This window comes from Hyaena hyaena, unplaced genomic scaffold (genome assembly GCF_003009895.1).
Source record: "Hyaena hyaena isolate Hyena2069 unplaced genomic scaffold, ASM300989v1 scaffold_1128, whole genome shotgun sequence".
Lineage (NCBI taxonomy): Eukaryota > Metazoa > Chordata > Mammalia > Carnivora > Hyaenidae > Hyaena > Hyaena hyaena.
Window position 1 is genome coordinate 74,355 of NW_024081757.1, and position 23,495 is coordinate 97,849.

General features: G+C 41.0%; 1 protein-coding gene and 1 pseudogene across 1 annotated transcript; both read right to left on the minus strand.

Annotated features, from left to right (window-relative positions):
• Positions 1–781: 781 nt before the first annotated feature.
• Positions 782–1,703, minus strand: LOC120224185 (annotated as a pseudogene).
• Positions 1,704–8,566: 6,863 nt separating this feature from the next.
• Positions 8,567–11,930, minus strand: LOC120224191 (procathepsin L-like). Its single transcript, XM_039222406.1, is given in 7 exon segments — positions 8,567–8,666; positions 9,125–9,242; positions 9,892–10,054; positions 10,500–10,724; positions 10,906–11,052; positions 11,151–11,273; positions 11,805–11,930. Coding segments are annotated over 7 exon segments (1,002 nt in total).
• Between the last annotated feature and the right edge of the window lie 11,565 nt (positions 11,931–23,495).

Here is a 23,495-nt window from a genome sequence, read left to right on the forward strand (position 1 = left end):
ATCATATTCTTTAAAACTAGAAAAAAAACATTTAAAATCACCAATGTTTCAAAAGAATTTATAAAATGAGAAGCATCGTCATTATTAATTCTATGTCTGCTTGAATCCAGATCTTCTCTTTGTTCTGGAAATTCTTACCCCGTTCAGCTTTATGATCTTAAGGTTATCAGAAACCTATACTCAAGAGTTCTGTCAGTCTCATTGCAGGTAAAAGCTTTTGTAAAAGCGTCTGAATAAAAGTCTGTCTATCAATGATAAAAGACTTAAAAATGTCCAAGGTTACAGATCTGATGAGAGATCATGACAAGGAAGTTGGTTATTTCTGTGAAACGACAGTAACATCTCAGGACATATCATATTTCTAGGAGCTGCATACAATTTCTTAAACATTTATTTTACTAACATATTTCTACACAAATATAATCTAAGGGTGTTAGTATCCTTATTTGACATTGCTTCATGTGTAATTTAACATAGGAAATAAACCCAATTAGTATAATATCTTCCTTTTTATAAAGAGACTAAATTTCTTGAAAATGTTCCATGGATCCTCAGGAATATTTTAGTTGCATTGCGGTCAAAATACTTCATTTTAGAATTTGATTTTGGAAAGTCTGTGTTATGAAAAATAAAAATATTTGAACATTTGATTAAATAGGATCACAGATCATTTTGCATCAATATTTATCCATTCAACCCAAGTGACTATAAAGGATTTATTTTCAAAGAGAAGTGAGTCTTTATTCCCTTATTCCACAAGTAAAGCTGAGTTGGTTGCTTTTTAGTGATTAATCAAGAGACCAATAAGTTCCATATCCTCATCCAGCTCATCTGACTCTTCCTTTGCTTCAACTCTGGCCAGGGCTGTGGCAGCAGGTGCAACAACAGTGTCAATAGCTTCAGCAAGTGGGAAGGTGTAATTAATCAGTCCATGCAGAAAAGCTAGGACCTGCTTGTATCCATTGATGATAGAATGGGGCAATGATGCAACAATCAGGTGACCTAACTGCAGACAGACACTGGCAACAGTGTGGACATCCTCCAGGAAGAGAGAAGGTCATTTCCTCTGTGATGTCAAGCACTTCAGGGCTGTAGAAGCTGCCATTGTCAAATACCTGCTGGTTGATCAACCCAGAGGAGAAGGGTTGTTTAACTTAGTGGCTAAGCATGTTTAGCTTTGTGGCTTCGCTGCTGCCTGCTTTGTCTCCGGTCTTAATCAGCTGCATGTCACTCAGGATTTCAGTGGTGCCCCTGGAGATTTTAATGATGATGCCTAAAGCCTGGGAGAAGAAGGTCTTCTTTGGCCCCAGACAAGTGTTCTGGGCTGGTAGAGTGATTTCATATGGGGCTATGGCACCAATACAGGCAGCAGTTGGCACCTTACCAGCCAAAAGCATGTCCCTAATCTCGGTGAGATCCTCCTTGGTGAGCACAAAGCCCACATTCACCCAGATATGAAGCAACAGTTTCTCCAGAGCTGGTTGTTTCTCCAGATGCCCTCAGATGGCCTCGTACATCATGGTGCTCATGCCACAGCAGCACCACAGGGTTCCCATGGAAACACATGTGGATCTACTGCATCTTCTTGGAACCCACGTTGTCTGTTCCCAAAATGAAAGATGATCATCCCAAAGGTGGATGATCTTAAGGAAGTACTTGGACTTCCAGGTCACCCTTCTTCCTTGGGCATCATGGGGATGCATCAACAATTGCCACGCACAATTTAAAGATGATGTCACTGTTAAGATGATGCCTAGAGAGAGGAGGAACAAGAATAAAAAGTTTTAAAGGCAAATCCTGCAGGTTATACAATAGTGAACAAACCTTAACTCTTAATATTAAGATTCAGTTTTCTTGAATAATCTTATAAAGATGTAGCATAGAAAATTTGTAGGTCTAGGCCATTGACCATTTAAGGTAAGGAAGAACTTTGGTTATAAATTTTTATAATATGCAAACTATCACTATTAAGAAAATGTTTTGTCCTTTTTGGCAAAGAGAAAACCCAAGTTCTAATGTTACATCAGTGTACTTGTGAAATGAAGACTCATTATTAAGTGAAATCTTAAATAAATCATTTTGGCATGGTTTGCAAGAATCCAGAAGGGTTTTTTTTCTGTTTAGATGGTGGTGTAGCTGGTAAGCAGCACCTCATAAGGTCCTTCCCAGTGAGGAGATGGCACACATTCTTTTCTGAAGACCTTGAGGTCCACCCGGTCTTCTGGTGGACAGGTGTGGCGAGCCTCACCAGTTGGTGGAGGCCATGCCTTTTTTACCTGTTGGTGATGTGCTCCAGGTGTACTAGAGAGTCCTTGTCTCGAGTTAGTCATAGCCTCACATTGTTCACTCAGCCATGAATGGAAGGTTTAGAGATGCCAGTAAGCTTTGGCAGCCAAACACTATTTCAAAAGGGATCAATCCATGTCCCTTGTTTGGAGTATTCTGGATCTTCATAAGGGTTACGGGTAATGTTTTTGGCCATTCATGGTTAATTTCTTGATATTTTTCTTACAGTCCATCTTGTGTCTAGATTTTTATGTTCCATTTGTGCTGATAATTGAGGATGATATATGGTATGAAATTATAATGTGTACTACAGCGTTTTTGCAAGATGGTGGTTTATAACTACTGTAAAATGAATTTCTTTGTCTGATTCAATCCATAAGGATTGGAAACATGAGGAATAGAGATGTTAATTTTTTTACTACCTGCTGTGTCATCGGCACATCGAGACAGAGAGCATGAGCCCATCCACTGAGCATGCAGACAGTGACCAAACAGTGAGAATAGCACAAGGCTGGGGGCACATCTATCAGATCCATTTATTCAACCACACAGAGCAGTCTGGGCCTAGGAAGATTGACTGGGATTTACAAAGAGTGCACTGGGATATCATTTGGTCAAGAATGCTGTGAATGCCTGACCAAAAGCAATTGTCTTTTAGGTCCTTCATTAACTTAGGGTCCAGTTTAGTGCGTGGTAAGTGTAAACCACAGGGTCAAAAGAAAGGGTGCTCTAAGAAGTCCATTCAGCTGCTGTATAATCCATCTGATAGTTGTTTGACACCTATTTTGTCTGGCTGTCCTTTGTAGGCTTTGGGGCACTTCGCAGGTAATTAATACTATCAGTTAGGGATAAAGGTAGTGTTCACAATTGGGTGGAGAGAGTACAAGGAGGTCTGTTTGGGGTACAGGCTTTAGCAGCTCTGTCAACCCTATCGTTTTCTAAAGACAACATCAGCTTTCTTAGTATGTGCTGAGCAGTGAACAATGATGATTTTAGAAGGAGGGTGAATAGCTGTAATATGTCAGTGATTATAAGCCTTTTAGCAACGGGAATAAGATGATGGAGGGTTAGTTAAAGCCGCTTGTTTGTAACTGGTCTGCCCCATTGTAGAGAAGTGTTATGTTTTATGAAGTAAGGGAGCAGGCACCATGTGGGGACACACAAGTGAACAGCAGAGCTTAATGTCAGAGCACTGGCTTTGTCCATCAGGTGGAAGATGCAGCCACCCGAGGAGAGCATGGGGGTATACCTGATGACACAGCGTCGGATGGGCATGAAAAATATGCTCCTGGCTATATCTGATGGGCAAAAGTCTGTTCCAGAATGCATGCAAGTAACACCATTCTTTTCATGCAGTATAAATGAAAGGGCTTGTCAAAATTAGGTGAGGTAGGAACTGTGGTGTGGACAGAGCCAATTTTAAGTCTTCAAAGAAGGTTAATGCCTCTAAAGTCTATTGATATCTGAGAGAAGAGCATGCAAAGGTTTATAAAAAAATTGCAAAATTAGGGACCCTTTGGAGGTGCCCCTAAAAATGTATGTAACTTTGTTTCATTTTGGGGAGAGGAATGAACAAAATTGACTCAAGAATATTTGGAATGAGATTTTGAATACCCTGAGGTATGTCCTAAACAGGTCACAACATCCTAAATAGATAACAGTTGTTTACACCCCTTGGAGTCTAGATGTAGAGTTGTGTAAGCTGTCTGCCTTGTTTAGCTAGTGCTCTTAAGAGAAAGAGGGAGTCAATACAAGCTCCTGGCTTGCTTTCATTAGAGAGTAAAAGGTAACAGTAGCAATTGTGCCAGCAGGGACTCTTGGGTAGAAGTTACAGTATCTAGCTGGACTTTAAGGACCTGGGAAAATATTGAGAGACACTCACATTATCCTTTGGTGTATGCAAGCCCAGGTGAATGGTCTACCTTTAACTGTGATTTCACAAGAAACTAGGAGTCAGTGTGCAAAGGGATTGAAACAAAACTGCACACAGGTCATTTCTGTAAACCAGGCTGCATCAGCAGGAATGATGAAGAATATCAGCTAGGTTGGGGGGCACTGGGTGCCAAGAAATTATGAAAGAGACTATGGCCCCATGATCCTGTACAAACTGATGGACTGATTTTCCCTCTGAGTCACATTTGCAAGTTTGGGGTGGTACAGGGTTGGGTGGTAAAGATGAGAATGCTGTAGTTCAAGAGAGAGTTTATTACAGGGTATCACTTGCCTGGAGTCTCTAGAGAGAGAAAGCTGAGCCACGAGGGAGAGGGTGAGTTCCCCTCCCAAGAAATGCACCCAAGTTCCCATTTCCTAACAACTCAATTTCAATCACATGTGTAGCCCAAAGACTGACTGAGGTATCTTTTAAAGATTGATCCTCTTCACAGGAATTTATCTCAGGATGAACTCCCAGTAAAGCCAGCAGGACACTTGGGGCTTGGCCTGAAGGTGAGGAAACATAAATGGTTTTTTGTTTGTTTGTTTGTTTTTTACTGCAATTTATATTGGCATTCAATGTAGATAACAAATCTTTACCAAGAAGGTTTGCCAGTGAACAGCTGGGAAGCAGCAAGGCCTGGGGAGTGTGAAGAGGGCCTGAAGATACTGGGCTGGGCTGGGACATGGGCAGTAAGATGGGTCGCCTCGGGACTCCGACAGCCTGAAGAGAGTCAGAGGTGACAGGTAGAGATCAGTCCTCTGAGCAGATGCAAGAGAAAGTCACACCAACGTCAGTCAAGAAATCTAGTTCATAAGCCTCTGTCTGAAGGTTTCTGGGAGGCTCCCAGGGGTGACTGAGTACTGGCTGATGCGTCATTTAAAGGGGGAATTGTCCCTCAATGATGAAAAATGAAAATTTTCGGGATTATGGGACTTAGGGGAAATTGTTTCTTAGACTTTTTTTTTCCTTAAGCGCAGGACAATTTCTCCTCCAATGCCCTATTTTACTGCAATATCTGCAGTTGTCTGGAGGCAAACAGGGACACATGGGAGTGGGCTAGGAGTCATTCTTTGCCATGTTTTCACTTTTCCAAAGATTCAAGTTATCAGGCGAGAAATGTTGGGCTTAGTTCCTTTCTTTTTGTTGGTTTTCTTGCAGCTATTTCCAAAGACCCAGTAGTGGCCTCCATTATTTTCCTTAATGGTAGCCTGCTCCAACTAACCACACTATTGTAGATTTTTCTGTTTTTTTAAAAAACATTTTTAAATGTTTATTATTTATTATTGAGAGATACAGATCATGAGCAGGGGGGAGATAGACATACACGGAATCCGAAGCAGGCTCCAGGCTTTGGAGCTCCCCACAGAGCCCAATGGGGAGCCTCGAACCCACAAATTGTGAGATCATGACCTGAGCCTAAGTCAGACGCTTAACTGACTGAACCACCCAGGTGCCCCTGTTTTTTGATATTGGAAAGGAAATTTCCCACTGAAGCAGAAATTAGAAGATCTCTATGTTCTGGTCTTACCAGACTGAATACAGCATGCTTTTTAAAGTTTGTATAAAATGCTTAACAAGCACTTTTGGGTGTTCATCTTCTTTCTGAGGGTATATTTCAACCCTAGACCAAGTCACTTTGGAGGAACAGGCCTCCTCCTTTACTCCTATCAACCCTTGAACAGTTGAGCCATCTCCTGTTCATTCCCAGGAGGGCCAGAGAGAGGCTGCAGCCCTCTGTGTGCTCTGTGAGGGGGGCCATTTGGCCTGTCTGGTAATAGCCATATACTCATGGGCTAGAAGGACTCCCCTTAGCTGCCAGAGAAGGTGTCTGTGAGTTGGGTTGTAAAAAGCTACAAAATGTTTAAAATGTCTCTCAATTCTGTAGGATCCTCAAGAGCAGAAGTAAAGTGACTTTAAAATTGAAAAGATCTGTTGTTGTCTAGGGACATGAATTCTTTGCAACAGGGGTCCAGGAAACACCTCTCAAGGACATCACACAGGAGTGTTTGGAACTGACAGAGCTTGATCATGACGCCCTGGAGACTCTGAGCAATTGTATGCACCATGGCAAGAGCTGTACTGCTCTTCCTGGCTTCCCGTTACTTCTTGACACTCAGCATCTACAGGAGCAAACTGTATTTCCCAGGCCAGGAGGCCAGACCAAGGTACTCCCTATAAATCTTGTAAAGAAATAAGAGTTAAAATAAGGAGCTGGTAGTTCAAGGATTTTTTCTGGGAGAGTTGGAGTTTCAGATTTAAGGAAACTGGCTGAAGAGCTGGGGCTGGGTTTTGAAGGGAAAGTTTCTAGACCAGGAGTCCAGAGACCCAAAGTCCTTATGGAGGCTCAGGGACAGAAGGTTGGGGATGAAGGGGATATAAGAAGGGACACTGATGTCAGATTTGCTTTTTAATTCTTGTTCTAAGTCTGATTTTTGTTCTTTTATAAAGAGACTCCCTAAGGCTAGCCTTATAGTGATTTGTGATTTCTTTTCATTTTGATCCTCCTCTAAATACCAAGAAGGCAGCTGCTAGGAAGGAGAGCTCTCTAAGAAATGTTCTAAATATAGAAAATTTTCTAGTTTGAAAGATCTGTTGCAGCTACTGGCGAGTGGGATCACCATTAGTATATTTATTCTAATAGTGACTCAATCCAATAAGCCTCTTTATGAAAGGGCTCAGAGATAAATTTCTAGGCTTAGAATAAATCTCTACAATGGATGTAAAAGACATGTCCATAAAGGGTATGGACAATGAGGCTGCCATGATCTAAACTTTACTCCTGAACAGAGTCTAAGAAAGAAAAGACCTTTGAGCAACATCCCAAGAGTAGGTGTGCCAGGACATTCACGAGGCGCTCCAGACTCCTATGTATGACCTGGCCTTGGTCCCTAGTGAGAGTCTGCTGCTGTACTGTATTTGGAGTCTGTCCCCAGGGATGGTTCAGGGACCTGGGGTAGGGCTGAGGCCCCACCTTGTGATGGGGACAGTGGAAGCCACTGAGCACAGGGGCATGTGGGATAAAGACAAGGCTGGGGCCATCTTTGAACAAAAAGTTTGTCACAGTCGGTTTCTGAACATTCCCTAGAAAGGATACCTTTTGACAGTCAGCTTGCTTCATCATGACAGGCTCGCTCAGCCTGCTGTCCACACCATCCTGGGAGTTCAACGCAAGATTCTGAGAACATGTGCAGGTGCTGATGTGAGGGAAAGTGAGAAGACATGGCTGATGTGTGAATGATTCAGCAAATATTAGAAGCTTCTGTAACTTTTAAAGCCATTTATATTTATTTAAAAAATTAAAAATCACAAATCATATCTCATAAAACTATTTTGAGGAGCCACTGGGAGGCCCAGTCAGTTGAGTAAGAGACTCTTGATGTTGGCTCAGGTCAAGATCGTTCGTTAGATCAAGCCCCATGTCGGGCTCTTCGGTGACAGTATGGGGCCTGCTTGGGATTCTATCCCTCTCACTCTCTGCCTCTCCCCTGCTTGAGCATTCTCACTCTCAAAAAAATAAACACATATACTTTAAACTACCTATTTTTAAAAGAAGCTTATAGGTGTAAAATAAATAAAGCAGAAAAAAATGTTGATTCCTCCCTAAGTCTTGCATGTAGCATAAAGTAATTATCAGTGTTTCTCATATTCCATAGACCTTCGTAATTTCTATGAAAATAAATTGCAAAGGAAGCAAATGATTCAGAAATTATAAAGTGGAATTTGCACAAATGGGTGTGCATTTACAACACTGGGTTCTTTTTAGGAGGAAAGGACTCAGAAGAGTTAGGAAACCTCCATTCCAAGCAGCGCATGTATTTCAATCATTACCACCAAAGCTTAAAGATCATACGCTACTCAAGTCCTTCATTTTTGTTCCAACATTTTATGGTGGAAGAAAACATTAATGGCATTTAGGCCACATTTGTGGGTTTCTCTAAAGAAATTAAAATCCCAAGCTATTAAACTCACAGAGCCCAATGAGGAGCTCAGTCATATGAACAATGAGATCATGACCTTGGGTGAAATCAAGAGTTGGACACTCAACCAACTGAGCCACCCAGGTGCCCCTGCAGCTGTTTTACTTTTACAAGTGAAACTTCATACATTCTTCCAAAAAATTGAAAATTCAAAAGTTGCTGGACAAGTCATTCATACAAGACTATTTTCAGCAGTAAAGAGTGAAGAAGTAACATTCCCAGTGTAAAATGTCGCACAACCAAATCACAACTTGGATTTTCAATGATTTAAGTGTTTTAACACACACAGTAGGTTGTAGCAGCTTGAAAATAAAATCCATTTTCTGGATAATTTGTTGTCAGTCAGGGTCTTCTTTACACCATCATCTCACACGATAGGAAAGCTGGCCAAGGTGGCGATTCCACAGTGGTTGTCCCGGTCCTTGGCCATGAGTATGTAGCCATGTTTGCCCCAATTTGCACTCCAGCTGAGAGAAGACAGGGTTTTCCATTTATTAGAGAGGAACAAACACATTTCTCTTTATGCACAATAACACCCAATACTTAGCAGTGCCCCAGAGGCTAAGACAGATTTGGGAACAATCAAGACAGGTCATCCTTGTTCATGGTTGAGTTGTAACCCAGTACAAAATTCTATTCCCAAACTTTTCACAAAACTGCAAAATGAGAGACAGGAGAAGGAAACTCCTGGGGTCAGATGTGTTTCAGATGCAGTGCTGCTCAAACTATAGCAAGACCCTTGCAAAGTTGAGGCAGTAGCTTAATGTTGTCATCAAATGAATATATCTCTGTTCCCACGAAGTAGGGTAAACAGTTCTGGGATTTCAGAAGTGTGCTCAAGGGTTTGATAATATGTGTCCACAAAGTGATTCCACAAAGGATTTCCTTTTCAATTCCAAAGACAAATATTTTTGTTTTTTTATACCTGTTCTTAACAATCCAATATTTTTTGTTGTCTGATTCTTCTCCTTCAAAGCCATAACCAACCACCAGAACAGCATGATTCGGGTGCTTATTGCTGCACTTTGGATCATAATAAATGTCTGGAAAAGTAAAATTCAGTTCCGAGCTGGGACATCCAAGCAACATGATAACATCTAACAAAAACCAAGTCACCACAGTAAAGGAGGCATCTCAAAATTCAGGTGTGATATAAATCCAGATAAAATTTAGAAAGCAGAGCTTTTTGTTTAGCTAGGCTAGGCATTTAAGCCCTCATCTAATACCAGCAGAAATACACATCGTCACAATCTCTTTTGTGAGGGACAGTCAAGAGGCATAAAAGACCACTCGTCGAAACTCTGTCACTCTATTCTACCATGTCAGCCTAGGGAAGCAGCAGAAAAACACAAAATCACTTGAGCCAAGAGGTTCTTACCAGCATCCTTTTCATTAGTAAAACTCTTTGGAAAATTTCCAGGTCTAACAGTTGTGAAAAATTAAAGTAATTAAGCCACGCCAATCAAATTACGTAACCATTTAAATGTATTTATGCATATTTGAAAGCATGAGGATTTGGGTCAAGTTATGACAGCATGCTGAACAACAGGCACAAAAGTTACATGTGCAGAATGAACAACTACGTGAAATCCACACCCTCCTGATTTGTACACACCAAAGGGTCAATCTTACTGTATGTCACGGTGGTTCCCCATTTTTCCTGCCCACTTTTCTATGTAGACACATGATAACCTTTTTTATAGAACTGGAAGGAATTCAGGCTTGCATCTATAGCAGCAGAGACGGGCCCCACAGTTGCCACTGTGGTCATTAGGCCATCCTCCTTGTTTATGACACTCCAGAAGGCAGTCACGTTGGCGGCAGAATTCTCAGCCTTGTATTTACAGAATTCATTCTTTCAAAAGTAAAGGAGGAGAGACTTGATCACTACCATCCAGTTCCAGGGGAACAAGAGTGCAAGACGGTTTGCTGCTGAATGATTTCAAATCAAGTTTGTTATTACATATCTCAGGTCGTAAAATGGGATTGATAGTTTGGAAGTTGAATAAATCAGCAGGCATCTATTCAATGAGACACTCTTTTGGTCTACTGTTCATAAAGTTTTCACTGTGGAGACCAGTACTGGATAGAATTGTATTCGTGCCACCATGTAACATAGAGGTAGGAACAGCTATATGATAATAAGCCAATCAGAGAGCTTTGCTAGGCTAATACACATTAAAGGCAGTACTGACCATCTGCAGACATAGAGTCTACGATCAAATACAAGAATTCCAACTTTCGTATCTGTTTTTACTGAATATACTCAACTTTCATAAAAGATAAGGAACACCACTGACCTGTGCATGATATGGATAAGATTCCTCTGACTCCAGGCCTCCGTTTTCCTTAACATACAGGAAGGCTTTATCCATTCGGCCACCATAGCAGCCCTTATTGCCTTGAGGCCAAGAGCAGTCCACTAGGTTCTGCTCACTCAGTGAAACAAGTTTGCCAGTTTTCAGGAACATCTGTCCTTCAAGGGCACCAATTGCACTAAAAGCCCAACAACAAAGACAGTTACCCTGAAAACAAAATGAAAAGCTCTTAGCCTACAAAATAAATAGCAAGACTTTGACAACAGCTCATGGATCTGAAAACTCCTTTAAAACATAACAAACTGCATATTGTGTCTCAATTTCCATAGCAGAGTCACTGATTCCTTTTGCCATACTCTTGAGAGGGACCTGCTGAATATTGCCCCACCTGATTCTTCACGGAGGTTACATAGCCTTTCTCTCTCCAGTCCACAGATGAGGGGACCTCAGCAAAGAGAGGTGCTTGGAAGACTTTCCCCTTCTTGAGTTTCTGGAATTTAAGGTCATTCAACACCTGCTTGAATTCTTCACTGGTCTTCAAGGAAAAGGAAACAGAATATTGACAAGCATGAGATGTTTTGAGAAAGTACTTAGAGGAAGCATGAAACGTTCAGCAATCCGTGCCACACTCACCATGTCACCAAAACCATTCATTGCCATTGTGAAGCTGTGTTTCCCTTGGCTGTGTTCCTGATTGTGCTATTCAATCATTTGCATATTCCTCTCCCACACTGCTCTCCTCCAGCCTTCTTCATCCTGGAGACCAACGTATAGCTTATCATCTTTATTTCTATTTAAAACCTACTGACCTGGGACAACTGTGTGGCTCAGTCAGTTAAGCATCCGACTTCGGCTCAGGTCATGATCTCATGGTTCCTGGGTTCAAGCCCCGTGTCAGACTCTGTACTTACAGCTCAAAGCCTGGGGCCTGCTTAGGTTTCTGTGTCTTCCTCTCTGTCCATTCCTCCCCTGCTCAATCTCTGTCTCTATCTTTCTCTCAAAAATAAATATATGTTAAAATTTTTTTTAAAAAAACTTAATTACCTATACCTAGTGGATATGCTCACAGAGAGGAGGAGAGACCATGGACAGGGATGGCCTGATGCTTCTGGGAGATGTTCTCCAGCAACCATACAGCAGGACATAAACCCACACTATGCACAGTCACAGTACCCTGCTTACTGCCCTGGTAAGAGTATCCTCAAGAAGCTACTCCCTGCTAAGAACTCCCACCAGCATGGAATGTTTTCTGCAGGGGTCCCTCTGGACAGCTTAAATGTTACCAACCACACTATATAGTTTTCCGTATGTTGCCTTCCACTGAGACCATTGTTCATCTATGCTCTGATTGAGTTGTGGAGCAGCTGAGGCTATTCTCAGGCAAAGGGCAGCTAGGAAGAGAGAAGGATGCATGTTTTAAAACCTAGGAAAGGACAAGAATGAGTTTATGATTAGGTCAACCCATCTAAAATGCCATCCTTCCTTCTGAGATGTTAGAACCACTAAAGTAGAATATAAATATTGAATTTATCTTCCCGAGTGTTCACACGGGCTGTGGAGGCAGGCTGGGAATGTGGGATGTGCATGGGCTCCTGCTCTCTGCCATCAGACCCATCTACTGCTTCCAGAACATGTAAATGGCAGTGCAGGGAGTGAGGGGCCCTGAGTTTTGGAGTGTGGGGGTCAAGCTGCCATGTATGGAAGAGTCAGGCCCTGGAAGAGTGCCTCTTGGGAGGCCCAAATCTCTGATTCCCAAGGCTGGGGTCCCCAGTGTTTTCAGAGGCGGCCCTACCCTTCATGCCTGTTCTGGGGATCTCACCTATGGCAGGTGTAGTTGTGCGGCTCAGTCACAGCTTCAGGTCAAGGGTGTCCAGGGGGCCTGGAGGCGATGGGAGGCTGCTCATTTAAGGCCTGGGATTTGGCTTAACAGGCCTGCCCCCACTACCGGCCTGCCCTGCAATTGGCTGAGTCATCCTGTGGGCGGAGCCTCTGTGCCCTGGAGCTCTATGTTGCTAGGGCATGTGATGCCTGGGTCTCTAATTGTCCCACAGGAATTTGTTGCTTTAGCGGCCTGACCCAGGGGAGGTGAGCTGAGGAACCAGGGACAGCCCTGTGGAGGGGTCCGGCGCCACCCTGGGAACCCACATCAACTAATTACCATGCATTTATCTTTGGCAGGCGGTTCATGAAAAGACCTCACAGGAAGCCCCAACTGGGTATTCAGCATCACCCTGCCTGTCCTTTAGTCCTAGCATTTTTGGTGAAAATCTGGAGGGATGAGAACAGGATAATCTAGTGTAGTGGTTCCTGTTTATTTGCATCAAAGGTGGGACAGGTGGAGGAAGCAGGGCCCAGAGGGGAAGGTGTTATCACTGTGTCAGGATGGGATGCCTCTGGGTTATGAAAGAATCTGGAGAGGGCTGGCAGTCTCCCAAACAGGGGGTCCTTTCAGGGAAAGGGGCAGAGGGGGAGGGTGTCAGGGGAAGATGTGGCATTTTTGTAATGCTCCTGTCTTGCCTCCCCTAGGTAGGGATCCTTCTTCCCTCTCAAGCCTTTCTTAAAGCTGACATCAAAGAGTTATTTCCAGAAAACTAAGGTTTAATAAAAGGAGGAAAGGCAGAATGTAGAAACAGCTTTTTCCTCCCCACGCTCTGTGCTATGGATTACTGTTTCTCAGTATCCAACATGCTTTTCTGTATCCAACGGATTTAATTTAAAAAGTTTCAGAAAGACATTTATTTCAAGCAAAGAAGTATTTATCAACCTTAGTTTCCTCAGTGAAGACATGGAGCAATAATTAGATTTTCCTCAGAGGATTCTTGTGAAGACTACATGAGATAATATATGTCAAGCATGAGCACAGAGTAGGAATAATTTAATACTGCTTTCTTGTGAGGTCACAGAAAATCTTTCCAAAGGTCTTGCTTCATTCAGAAAGTATTTGTTTGAGAATTTGATACATAGGCAATCCCTACAGATTTCTTTACTTCCTGTGAGCCAGATCACTAGATCAGTGACATGAACCATAAAGTATAGTGGTTAAAGAAGACTGTATGTTAAAAAGCCAAGCTACATCTGGTTCACACTCTTCAATTATACTCCTAAACTGATGAGGCATACATGTCCTAACTATACCCCACAGAACTTAAAATACAATCTATTGTTTCCCATTTGACCCATTATGCTAGTGATGATATCCCATTTTAAATTACAGATAGCTTTATTTAGGTGGTCATTTGAGAGTGCTGAGGTGGCTCAAGTGTTTTTTACAAGCTGTTGAGATTACAATGAGATGACATTTCATACCCCTCAGAATGTATGAAATTGACAAGGGTGCAATATGAAATGTGGGTGAGGGTGTGCAACAATTGGAACTCTACTATGTTACTAGTGGGAATGTTGATGGTAAAATACTCTGGACAGGGTCTCACTAGTTACTTATAACATTAAATATGTACCTGATCATTAACTCAGCAATCGCAGTGTTAGGATCTACCCAAGTGAGAATGTTCACAGCAGCTTTACTCATAATAACTTCTAACCAGAAACCAGAGAAGAATGAATAAACACACTGTAGTACATTCTTACTCAACATTTAAAAAAGAACAAGCATATGATTCTTAAAAACACTACGTCAAACAAAAGAAGGCACATGTTCAAAAGTACATATTACATAAGTATATTATATCAAGGTCAAAAGACAAAACTGATCTGTGGTGATAGATCCATAACAGTGGTTACTTGCAGGGAAATTATTGACTGGAAAGGAGAACAAGAGAACTCATTAGAATGTGGGAAATTCTTTTTTTTTTTTAGTTTTATTTATTTATTTTGAGATAGAGATAGAGAGAATGCAGGGGAGGGGCAGAGACAGAGGAAGAGAGAGAATCATGAACTGAGCTGGAACCAAGAATTGAACTTTAACCAACTAAACCACCCAAGTGCCTCAGAATGTTGGGAAATTCTACATCCTGATCTGGGGGATAGTTCCATGGGTGCATATATTTGTCAAGACTTACTCAGCTATACACTTAAGATCTATTAATTTTATTTTGTGTAAAATTCTATGTCAATAGAAATTTGTTAGTATAAATTTTGAGATCACAGCCAAAAAAAGTTAAACTGTAAAACATGGATTTTATGTCAAGATACTGAGCAAATTCCTGACTTTTTCTTGAAAAAAAAAAAACTGTAGAAAGTAGACAAGAATCTTTCTATTGACCTAGAGCTGTGACCCAAGCAAGACTACTTACTATCTGTGTTTGTTGATGTGGTAGAAATAAGCGGTGACAGTAAGCCTCCCTCAGAAAAACAGCTGGGAAAGGAAAGCATGACCTCCAGCTTCTCCAGGTCACCAGTGCCTTCAGCCTGGGTTCACCCGAAGCCACAGGGCAGCTGTCAGCAGATAGAGCATTCTGAACTCAGAGTGAGCTCCTGGGAAGCCTGCCTACCCATCAGGATCTTACTCCCTTCTGTAAATTATTCTAAAATACTCAGCTGACAGATGCATAGGAGCACATGTACCCCAATGTTCATAGCAGCACTCTCCAAAATAGCTAAAACATGGAAAGAGACTAAGTGTCCATCATCGGACGAATGGATCAAGAAGATGTGGTTTATCTATACCATGGAATACTACATGGCAATGAGAAACAATGAAATCTGGCCATGTGTAGCAACGTGGATGGACCTTGAGGGTGTTATGCTGAGTGAAATAAGTCAGGCAGAGAAGAACAAATATCATATGTTTGCACGTATAGGAGGATTAGGAGGAACTTGATGGAGGAACAAGGGGGAGAAGAAGGGGGGAAAGTGGTGGGGGAGAGGGAGGGAGGCAAACCATGAGAGACTCTTGAATGCTGACAAAAACTGAGGACTGATGGGTGTGGGGAGGAGGGGAGGATGGGCATGGAGGAGGGCACTTGTGGGGATGAGCACTGAGTGTTATGTGGAAACTAATTTGACAATAAACTATTTGTAAAAAATAAAATAAAATAAAATACTCAGCTGACAGAGGATTTAAATAACATTTTTAATCTTTATTTTTTTTCCAGACTCATTTCCTTTTTTAAAATACATACATAATGTATTGTCAAGTTAGCTAACATAAGGTGTATACAGGGTACTCTTGGTTTCTGGAGTAGATTCTTATTATCATCACTTACATAAAACACCCAGTACTCATCCTAACAAGTCCCCTCCTCAATGCCCATCACCCATTTTTCCTGTCTCCCAATCCCTCCAAACCCTATCACCCTCATTTTGCTCTCTGTATTTAAAAGTCTCTTATGGTTTGCCTCCCTCTCTGTTTGTAACCATTTTTTCCCCTTTCCCCTCCTCCATGGTCTTCTGTTACGTTTCTCAACTTCCACTTATGAGTGAAAACCTATGATATCTGTCTTTCTCTGACTAACCTATTTCACTTAGCATAATACCCTCCAGTCTTATCCATGTTGTTGCAAGTGGCAAGATTTCATTCTTTCTCATTGTTGAGTAGTATTCCATTGTATATATGTATATACATGTATATATTATATACAACATCTTCTTTGTCCATGCATCAGTTAATGGATATTTGGGGAATTTTTAATCTTTAAAGCATCAAGAGAACAATTAGTTACTGATTTCAAATTTATTTGTAAAACAATAAAAATTTCCCCCAGATCTTTAGTCTGTGTTTCTGAAGAGCAGTGTTAGAACATCTTCCAGGTAAACTAAGATGTGCACACTTGCTGGGAAGGAGCTGAAGATGAGGAGAAGTGGGATATGCGGGAACCGACTTTCCTTCAGGGGAAGAGCTGTTTGTTCTTCTGTAGTTGACTTTTCTGTTTGGAAAGCCTGTTTCTTTATATGAGAGACCTCATTTCTACTAAAGATATGCCCCTGTCGTTTCATACAAAATAAAAACCGCACAATAGTGCTTGCTTTCAAGGATTTACAGTATGTTTATAATTCAAGGGAAATCTGTCATTAAAAAAATATTACTTCAGTCAAAACTTTATTGAGGGTAGTTATCTTGTTTAGCACTCCAAATTGTGGAGTCTTTTAAAAATTCACACTTTTACATTTGATATCACATTCATTATAGTTTCCAAATATTTCGCATCCACTAGGTAGCACCAGAATAATCCATTAAAAGAAAAAATACATCACCTCAGGGCAATTTAACAGGAAGTAGAAGAGATGGCCACACCGAGCACTTCTGATGTCGCTCTAACAGTCCAAGTCCCCCAGGTCTATGCTATACAGGCAGGAAATGTCTTGCTTTGTGTGGTGCAAAGTCATAGCAAATGGTTTCTGATTAATTGTCCATGACTGTTGGGCTACCTAGTCCTTCACAGTGTTATCCTGGGACTCATTGTTTTTTTATCCCATTCTGAAGGAGCACCACCACCCTCATCATAAACTTTGTTTTCTGCCATTCTTTCCCGCTGCCTCTAAATGGCATTTCCAGACTCTGCTATCATCTCTGCCATGATCGCCATGAACAGTGCACTCCATCAGCACGCTGGTTGATGACCTGATGTTGCTCTGAGGAGCTCTCCTGTGCCACAGTGCCTTGGCCAAGCTGTGCCTTCCCCCCCTGGAATGCTCTTTCTTTCCATTCCACCTCTTCAAATGTCTGGTGGAATCTTGCTCTTCCCCCTAGTCCTCTATGAAAAGGCAGTGAATGGATTTCTTCTTTGTGTTTCCACAGCTTCTGAACATCAAAGCTATCAGGGACCCTGTTACAGTGTTTATAAGTTTTTGGTAATCCAGGCTAGGCTGAGCTCCTCAAAGTCATGTTCATGTGTACTACACCATTGAATCCAGTATCTCAATGGCTGGGTCAGCAGGTGCTTGATTAATAAGAAAAGTTGCATATTGCACTAACACTATGGGCAAGAAAGCCGAATGATGACTTCCAATTCCTTTAGATTTTGACTTTTATTTTTTGATTTGCAAAGTACATCCATGCATAAAGTTGCTCTCATTTTGGTCACATTAAAAATGAGTAAATGGAGCTGAAATATCCACATTTATGTTCACATATTTTTCTGTTTCTTTTTCCAGCTTTAATCTGTGATAATCATCCAAGGCAGGTGAATTTTCCTTCCACACCACATATGAAGAAATAATTTCATGAATAAATTAATATTCAAGCAAGTGCAGAAATGTTTTAACTTATTTAGTGGAAAAATTGCTTACAACATGGTTAGTGTCATTATTCTTTCAATTTAAATGACCAGAAAATTACAAGTATATCAGCCACTTATTAAAATCATCATTCCACTTGGTTTCACCTTATCAGCATTAAGAACAAGTTACTTGCAACTTTTGCTTCAGATATTCTACAATCCAGGAAACCATCATCATCATCATCATCATCATCATCATCATCACCTTTGTAGTAGTTGTCAACAACCTGTGATATGTTAGGCATTGTTACATGGTTTAAATATATCACTGCATTTCCTTTCATAGTGACTGCTGCCTGAGAGAGTCTTTGAATACTTGCTGTACTTCCCAGTGATGAAAATTTGGAGTTGGTGAACTCTCAGTTAGTCTATATGCAAAGAATAAGTAAACTGACATGCTGTAAAACCAGAATAATTGCCAGCTCAGGTATTGTAAGATCTCTCTGAAGAGCAAATGACAGACAACCCAAACCATTGGATTCATTTTTTTAAAAAATAGAATTTTGGATAAGATATTGGGATGTTGACATAGTTGATAGCAATGCTAAAGAAACAGATGCCAGGACCGAAACAACTGGAATCCAGGGCAAATCTGGCATCTAAGTAGCAGGAACCATTCAGCAATGTTGTCAGGGCTCAGTTGTTGTAATAAAAGAATTCACACTGTTTCTTCCATCCTTGCATCATTCTGCTTCCAGATTGAAAAACGTGGCAGACAATGTCTTGTCAATATTTCATCTCGTGTCTAAGAGAGGGAAACACATCTTAATATAACCCTCCCCACAAGACTGCATGTAATGGAGAAGAAAGAAACAGGAAAAGACACTGCTCCTACCAAAACAAGAGGAAAGGGATGCTGGTGGCTAAGAAATAGTCCACATTTAGCTTCTCAACATACAGATAAACTTTTTATTTTAATTAAATGTTTTCTTTTCAGATAATTATAGTCACATGCAGTTGCAAAAAATAATACAGAGAAAGCCCATGTTATTCTTACTGGCATGAAAACAAACACATAGATGGATGGAACAGAAGGAAAACTCCCAAAACAAACTCACACATATACAGAGAATGTAAATAGCCATTTTTCCAAAGAGGACATATGGATGGCCAACAAGTACACGAAAAGATGCTCATCATTGTTAATCACCAGGAAATGCACATAAAAATTACAATGAGAAGTTAACTTACACTAGTTAGGGTGACTATTATAAGAAAGACAAGACATAATAAGCATAGTGAAGATGTGGAGAAAAGGACTGCCTCGTACAGTGTTAGTGGGAATGTAAACTGGTGCAGCTTACATGGAAAACAGTATGGAGGTTCTAACTTGAATACGGAAATACCGTAACACCCAGAAATCCCACTTCTGTGTATTTATTCATAGAAAATGAAAATACTAACTGGAAATGATATATGTACTACATATCCATTGCAGTATTATTTAAAAGAATCAAGATATAGGAATAGCTGAAGTGTCAACATAAAGAAGATGTGGCATGTATATACACTGGTATATTACTCAGTGATAAAAAAGAATAGAATTTTTCCATTCATGACAATATCAGTGGACCATGAGGGTAATTATCCCAAGTGCAATAAGTCAGACAAAGAAAGGTAGATACTATACAATCTCTCTCAAATGTGGAATCAAAACAAAAACAAAAACAAAAAATCATGCAAACAAACAAAAAAACCTAAGCTAATAGATACTGAAGGTAGATTAATGGTTGACAGATACAAGATCTGTGGGGTGGGACAGATGGGACAGGGGTCAAAAGGTAAAGAATATTATTAAAAAAAAAAAGAAGCCTGAGGAGGGAAAAGCTGTTGGTTCCTCCTGAGGGGGGGAAAAAAAGCTGTAAGCTATCTCACCTGTTGCATCTTTAGCTTTAATTCCAACATTAGCCTGGGGCAGAGAATTTAGTGCCTCTTACCTGTAGGTAAAAAGATTAACAGAATCTAAAACATCTTCAATTACTGTGCACAGAAAGAGTCTCTCTTAACAAGGTTTTCTTTTCTTCGTCCTGTTCCCAGATGGGCTGGCGTGCATGGAAGTTTCTCTCTAAAGGAAGTGTGCTTCTTGCTGGAGCTTAGTGCAGGCAGCAAGGAGTAACCACTACCTCCTACGTTCTCACGTTTTTCTGCCAAGTTTCATAATATTTCAGCCTTTGTTAGGCATTGTCGATACCCCTAGAGACAATAGGTGACAGGTAAACTACCTTGTAACAGACATTTCCAGCGTCTCAGCTTACTTAGTAAGGAGAGAGGCACCCTCACTGCACCCACCCTATCACAGCTCAGCCAGTCCACATTGAACAGACTTTTATTTATAACACCCTATTTCCAAGTACTGGTTTTTCTTTTAGACATCACTCTTCCAGTTTCAAATGACAGAAACGTAACTTGATATGCTTGAAAATAGTTTATTGTCTTTGCATGGGAAACAGAGCAGTTTCTCTTGAAGCACAGCTGGATTCCATCAAAAGTTTGGCAGATGTGGGAGGAACCTCCACGAGCAATGTCATCACCCCCAGTGCGCGTGCGCGTTCCTTCCACACAACGTGCGCGTTCCTGGTTCCTGGTTGCTACTTCCCTCTCAGACTTCTCACACTCACTCTTGACCGTTACAGACTTCTCTAATTCTAAGGATGGTATCCTCAGAAAAGAGAAAGGATCTTGTTGAATAGCATAGACAGTCTTGGAATTGTTCCATTGGCTCCAGTGAGCCTGCGGCAGGTGCTCATTTTAAATACATCTCTGTGGCGTGTAGATGAAGGAAGAGATGTCAGGCTTGGTCCTGGAGATAGATAAGTTTGGTCAGTGACACTTGAAACCCTCTCCAAAAAAGGGTTGATTGAAAAGGGGGAAGAAAAGAGAGCATTTGCCGGGCATAGGGAAATAGAATGTTTCCTTTTATAAGAAACGGCTTGGGTGTGGGGAATGTGGGGACAGGAAGACAAAAGTTACCAGCTTCCAGTTATTAGATAAATAAGTTCTTGGGATGTAATGTCCACTGTGGTGACTATGGTGAATAGTGTTGTGTTGTATATTTGAAAGTGTTTAAGAGAGAAACACTTAAACTTCTCATACAGGAGCACCTGGATGGCTCAGTCAATTAGGCCTCTGACTCTTGATTTCGGCTGAGGTTATGATCTCACAGTTTGTGACTGCGAGTCCTGCATTGGGCTATGCAGTGTTAGCTCACCTGGAACCTGCCTGAGATTTTCTGTCTTCTCTTCCCCTCCCCAGCTCTCTCCCTCTTTGACTAAATAAATAAACTTTTTAAAAAAAGGTACTTACCACAAGGAAAAATAATGATAACTTCGGGGGTGAAGGATGTTAATTAAAGTTATTATGGGAATCATTTTGCACTTTATACAGATGATTATGTTGTACTACTTTATTTTATTTTACTTTATTTATTTATTTATTTATTTATTTATTTTACAAATAGATGACTGTCAACTTGGTTTCCATATAACACCCAGTGCTCATCCCAACAAGTGCCCTCCTCCATGCCCATCACTCCCTTCCACTCACCTCACCCCCATCAGCACTCGGTTTGTTCTCAGCATTCAAGTGTCTCTCATGGTTTGCCTCCCTCCCACTCCCCATCTAGTTTTCCCCTTCTTCTCCCTCATGGTCTTCCATTAAGTTCCTCCTAATCCACCTATATGTGCAAACATATGGTATCTGTCCTTCTCTGCCTGACTTATTTCACTATGCATAACATGCTCAAGGTCCATCCATGTTGCTACACAAGGCCAGATTTCATTCTTTCTCATTGCCATGAAGTATTCCATGGTATAGATAAACCACATCTTCTTGATGCATTCGTCTATTGATGGACACTTAAGCTCTTTCCATGTTTTGGCTTTGTTGAGAGTGCTGCTATGAACATTGGGGTCCATGTGCTCCTATGCCTCAGCCCTCCTGTATCCCTTGGGTAAATTCCTAGCAGTGCTATTGCTAGGCCATAGGGGAGTTCTATTTTAATTTTTTGAGGAACCTCCACACTGTTTTCCAGAGGGGCTGTACCAGTTTACCTTTCCACCAACAGTGTAGGAGGGTGCCCGTTTCTCCACATGCTCGCCAGCATCTAGAGTCTCCTGATTTGCTCATTTTTAGCCACTCTGAATGGCATTAGGTGGTATCTCAGTGTGGTTTTGATTTGTATTTCCCTGATGAGGAGGGATGCTGAGCATCGTTTCATGTGTCTGTTGGCCATCTGGATGTCCTCTTTGGAGAAATGTCTGTTCATGTCTTCTGCCCATTTCTTCACTGGATTACTAGTTTTTTGGGTGTGGAGTTTGGTGAGTTCCTTATAGATTTTGGATGCTAGCCCTTTATCCGATATGCCATTTGCAACTATCTTTTCCTTCTCCGTCTGTTGCCTATTGGTTTTATTGATTGTTTCCTTTGCCGTACAGAAGCTTTTTATCTTGATGAGGTCCCAATAGTTCATTTTTGCTCTTGATTCGTTTGCTTTTGGAGATGTGTCAAGTAAGAAATTGCTGCGGTTGAGGTCAAGGAGGTTGTTTCCTGCTTTCTCCTCTAGGGTTTTGATGGGTTTCCTGTCTCACATTCAGGTCCTTCATCCATTCTGAGTTTATTTTTGTGTATGATGTGAGAAAATGATCTAGTTTCATTCTTCTGCATGTTGCTGTCCAGTTCTGCCAGCACCACCTGTTAAAGAGGCTGTCTTTTTTCCATTGGATACTCTTTCCTGCTTTGTCAAAGATTAGTTGGCCATACATTTGTGAGTCCACTGGTCTATGTGTCTGTATCTGTTCCCATACCATACTGTCTTGATGATGGCAGCTTGTAGTAGAGACTAAAGTCTGAGATGGTGATGCCTCCTGTTTGGCTTTTCTTCTTCAATATTACTTTGGCTCTTCGGGGTCTTTTTTGGTTCCATACAAATTTTAGGATAGTTTTTTCTAGTTTTGCAAAAAATGCTGGTGCAATTTTGATTGGGATTATATTGAATGTGTAGATTGTTTTGGGTAGTAATGACATTGTAACAATTTTTTTTTTCTGATCCATGAGCATGGAATGTTTTTCCATTTCTTTGTGTCATCTTCGATATCCTTCATAAATTTTCTATAGGTTTCATCATACAGATCTCTTATATCTTCGGTTAGATATATTCTTAGGCATTTTATGAGGGTTTTTTTGTGTAATTGTGAATGGGATCAGTTTCTTGATTTCTCTTTCTGTTGCTTCATTGTTGGTGTATAAGAATGCAACCGATTTCTATATGTTGATTTTGTACCCTGCAACTTTGCTGAATTCATGGATCAGTTCTGGTAGGCTTCTGTTGGAGTCTGTCAGGTGTTCTATGTAGAGTATCATGTCGTCTGTGAAAAGTGAGAGTTTGACTTCTTCTTTGCCAATTCTGATGCCTTTTATTTGTTTTTGTTGTCTGATGGCTGATTCTAGGACTTCCAGCACTATGTTAAACGACAGTGGTGAGAGTGGACATCCCTGTCGTGTTCCTGATCTCAGGGGGAAAGCTCTCAGTTTTTCCCCGTTGAGGATGATGTTAGCTGAGGGCTTCTCATAGATGGCTTTTATGATGTTTAAGTAAGTTCCTTCTACCCCAACTTCCTCGAGGGTCTTTATTAAGAAAGGATGCTATATTTTGTCAAATGCTTTTACTGCTTCTATCAACAGGATCATATGGTTTTTATCTTTTCTTTTGTTAATGTGATGTATTACATTGATTGATTTGCGAATATTGAACCAGCCCTGTAACACAGGAGTGAATCCCACTTGATCTTTGTGGATAATTCTT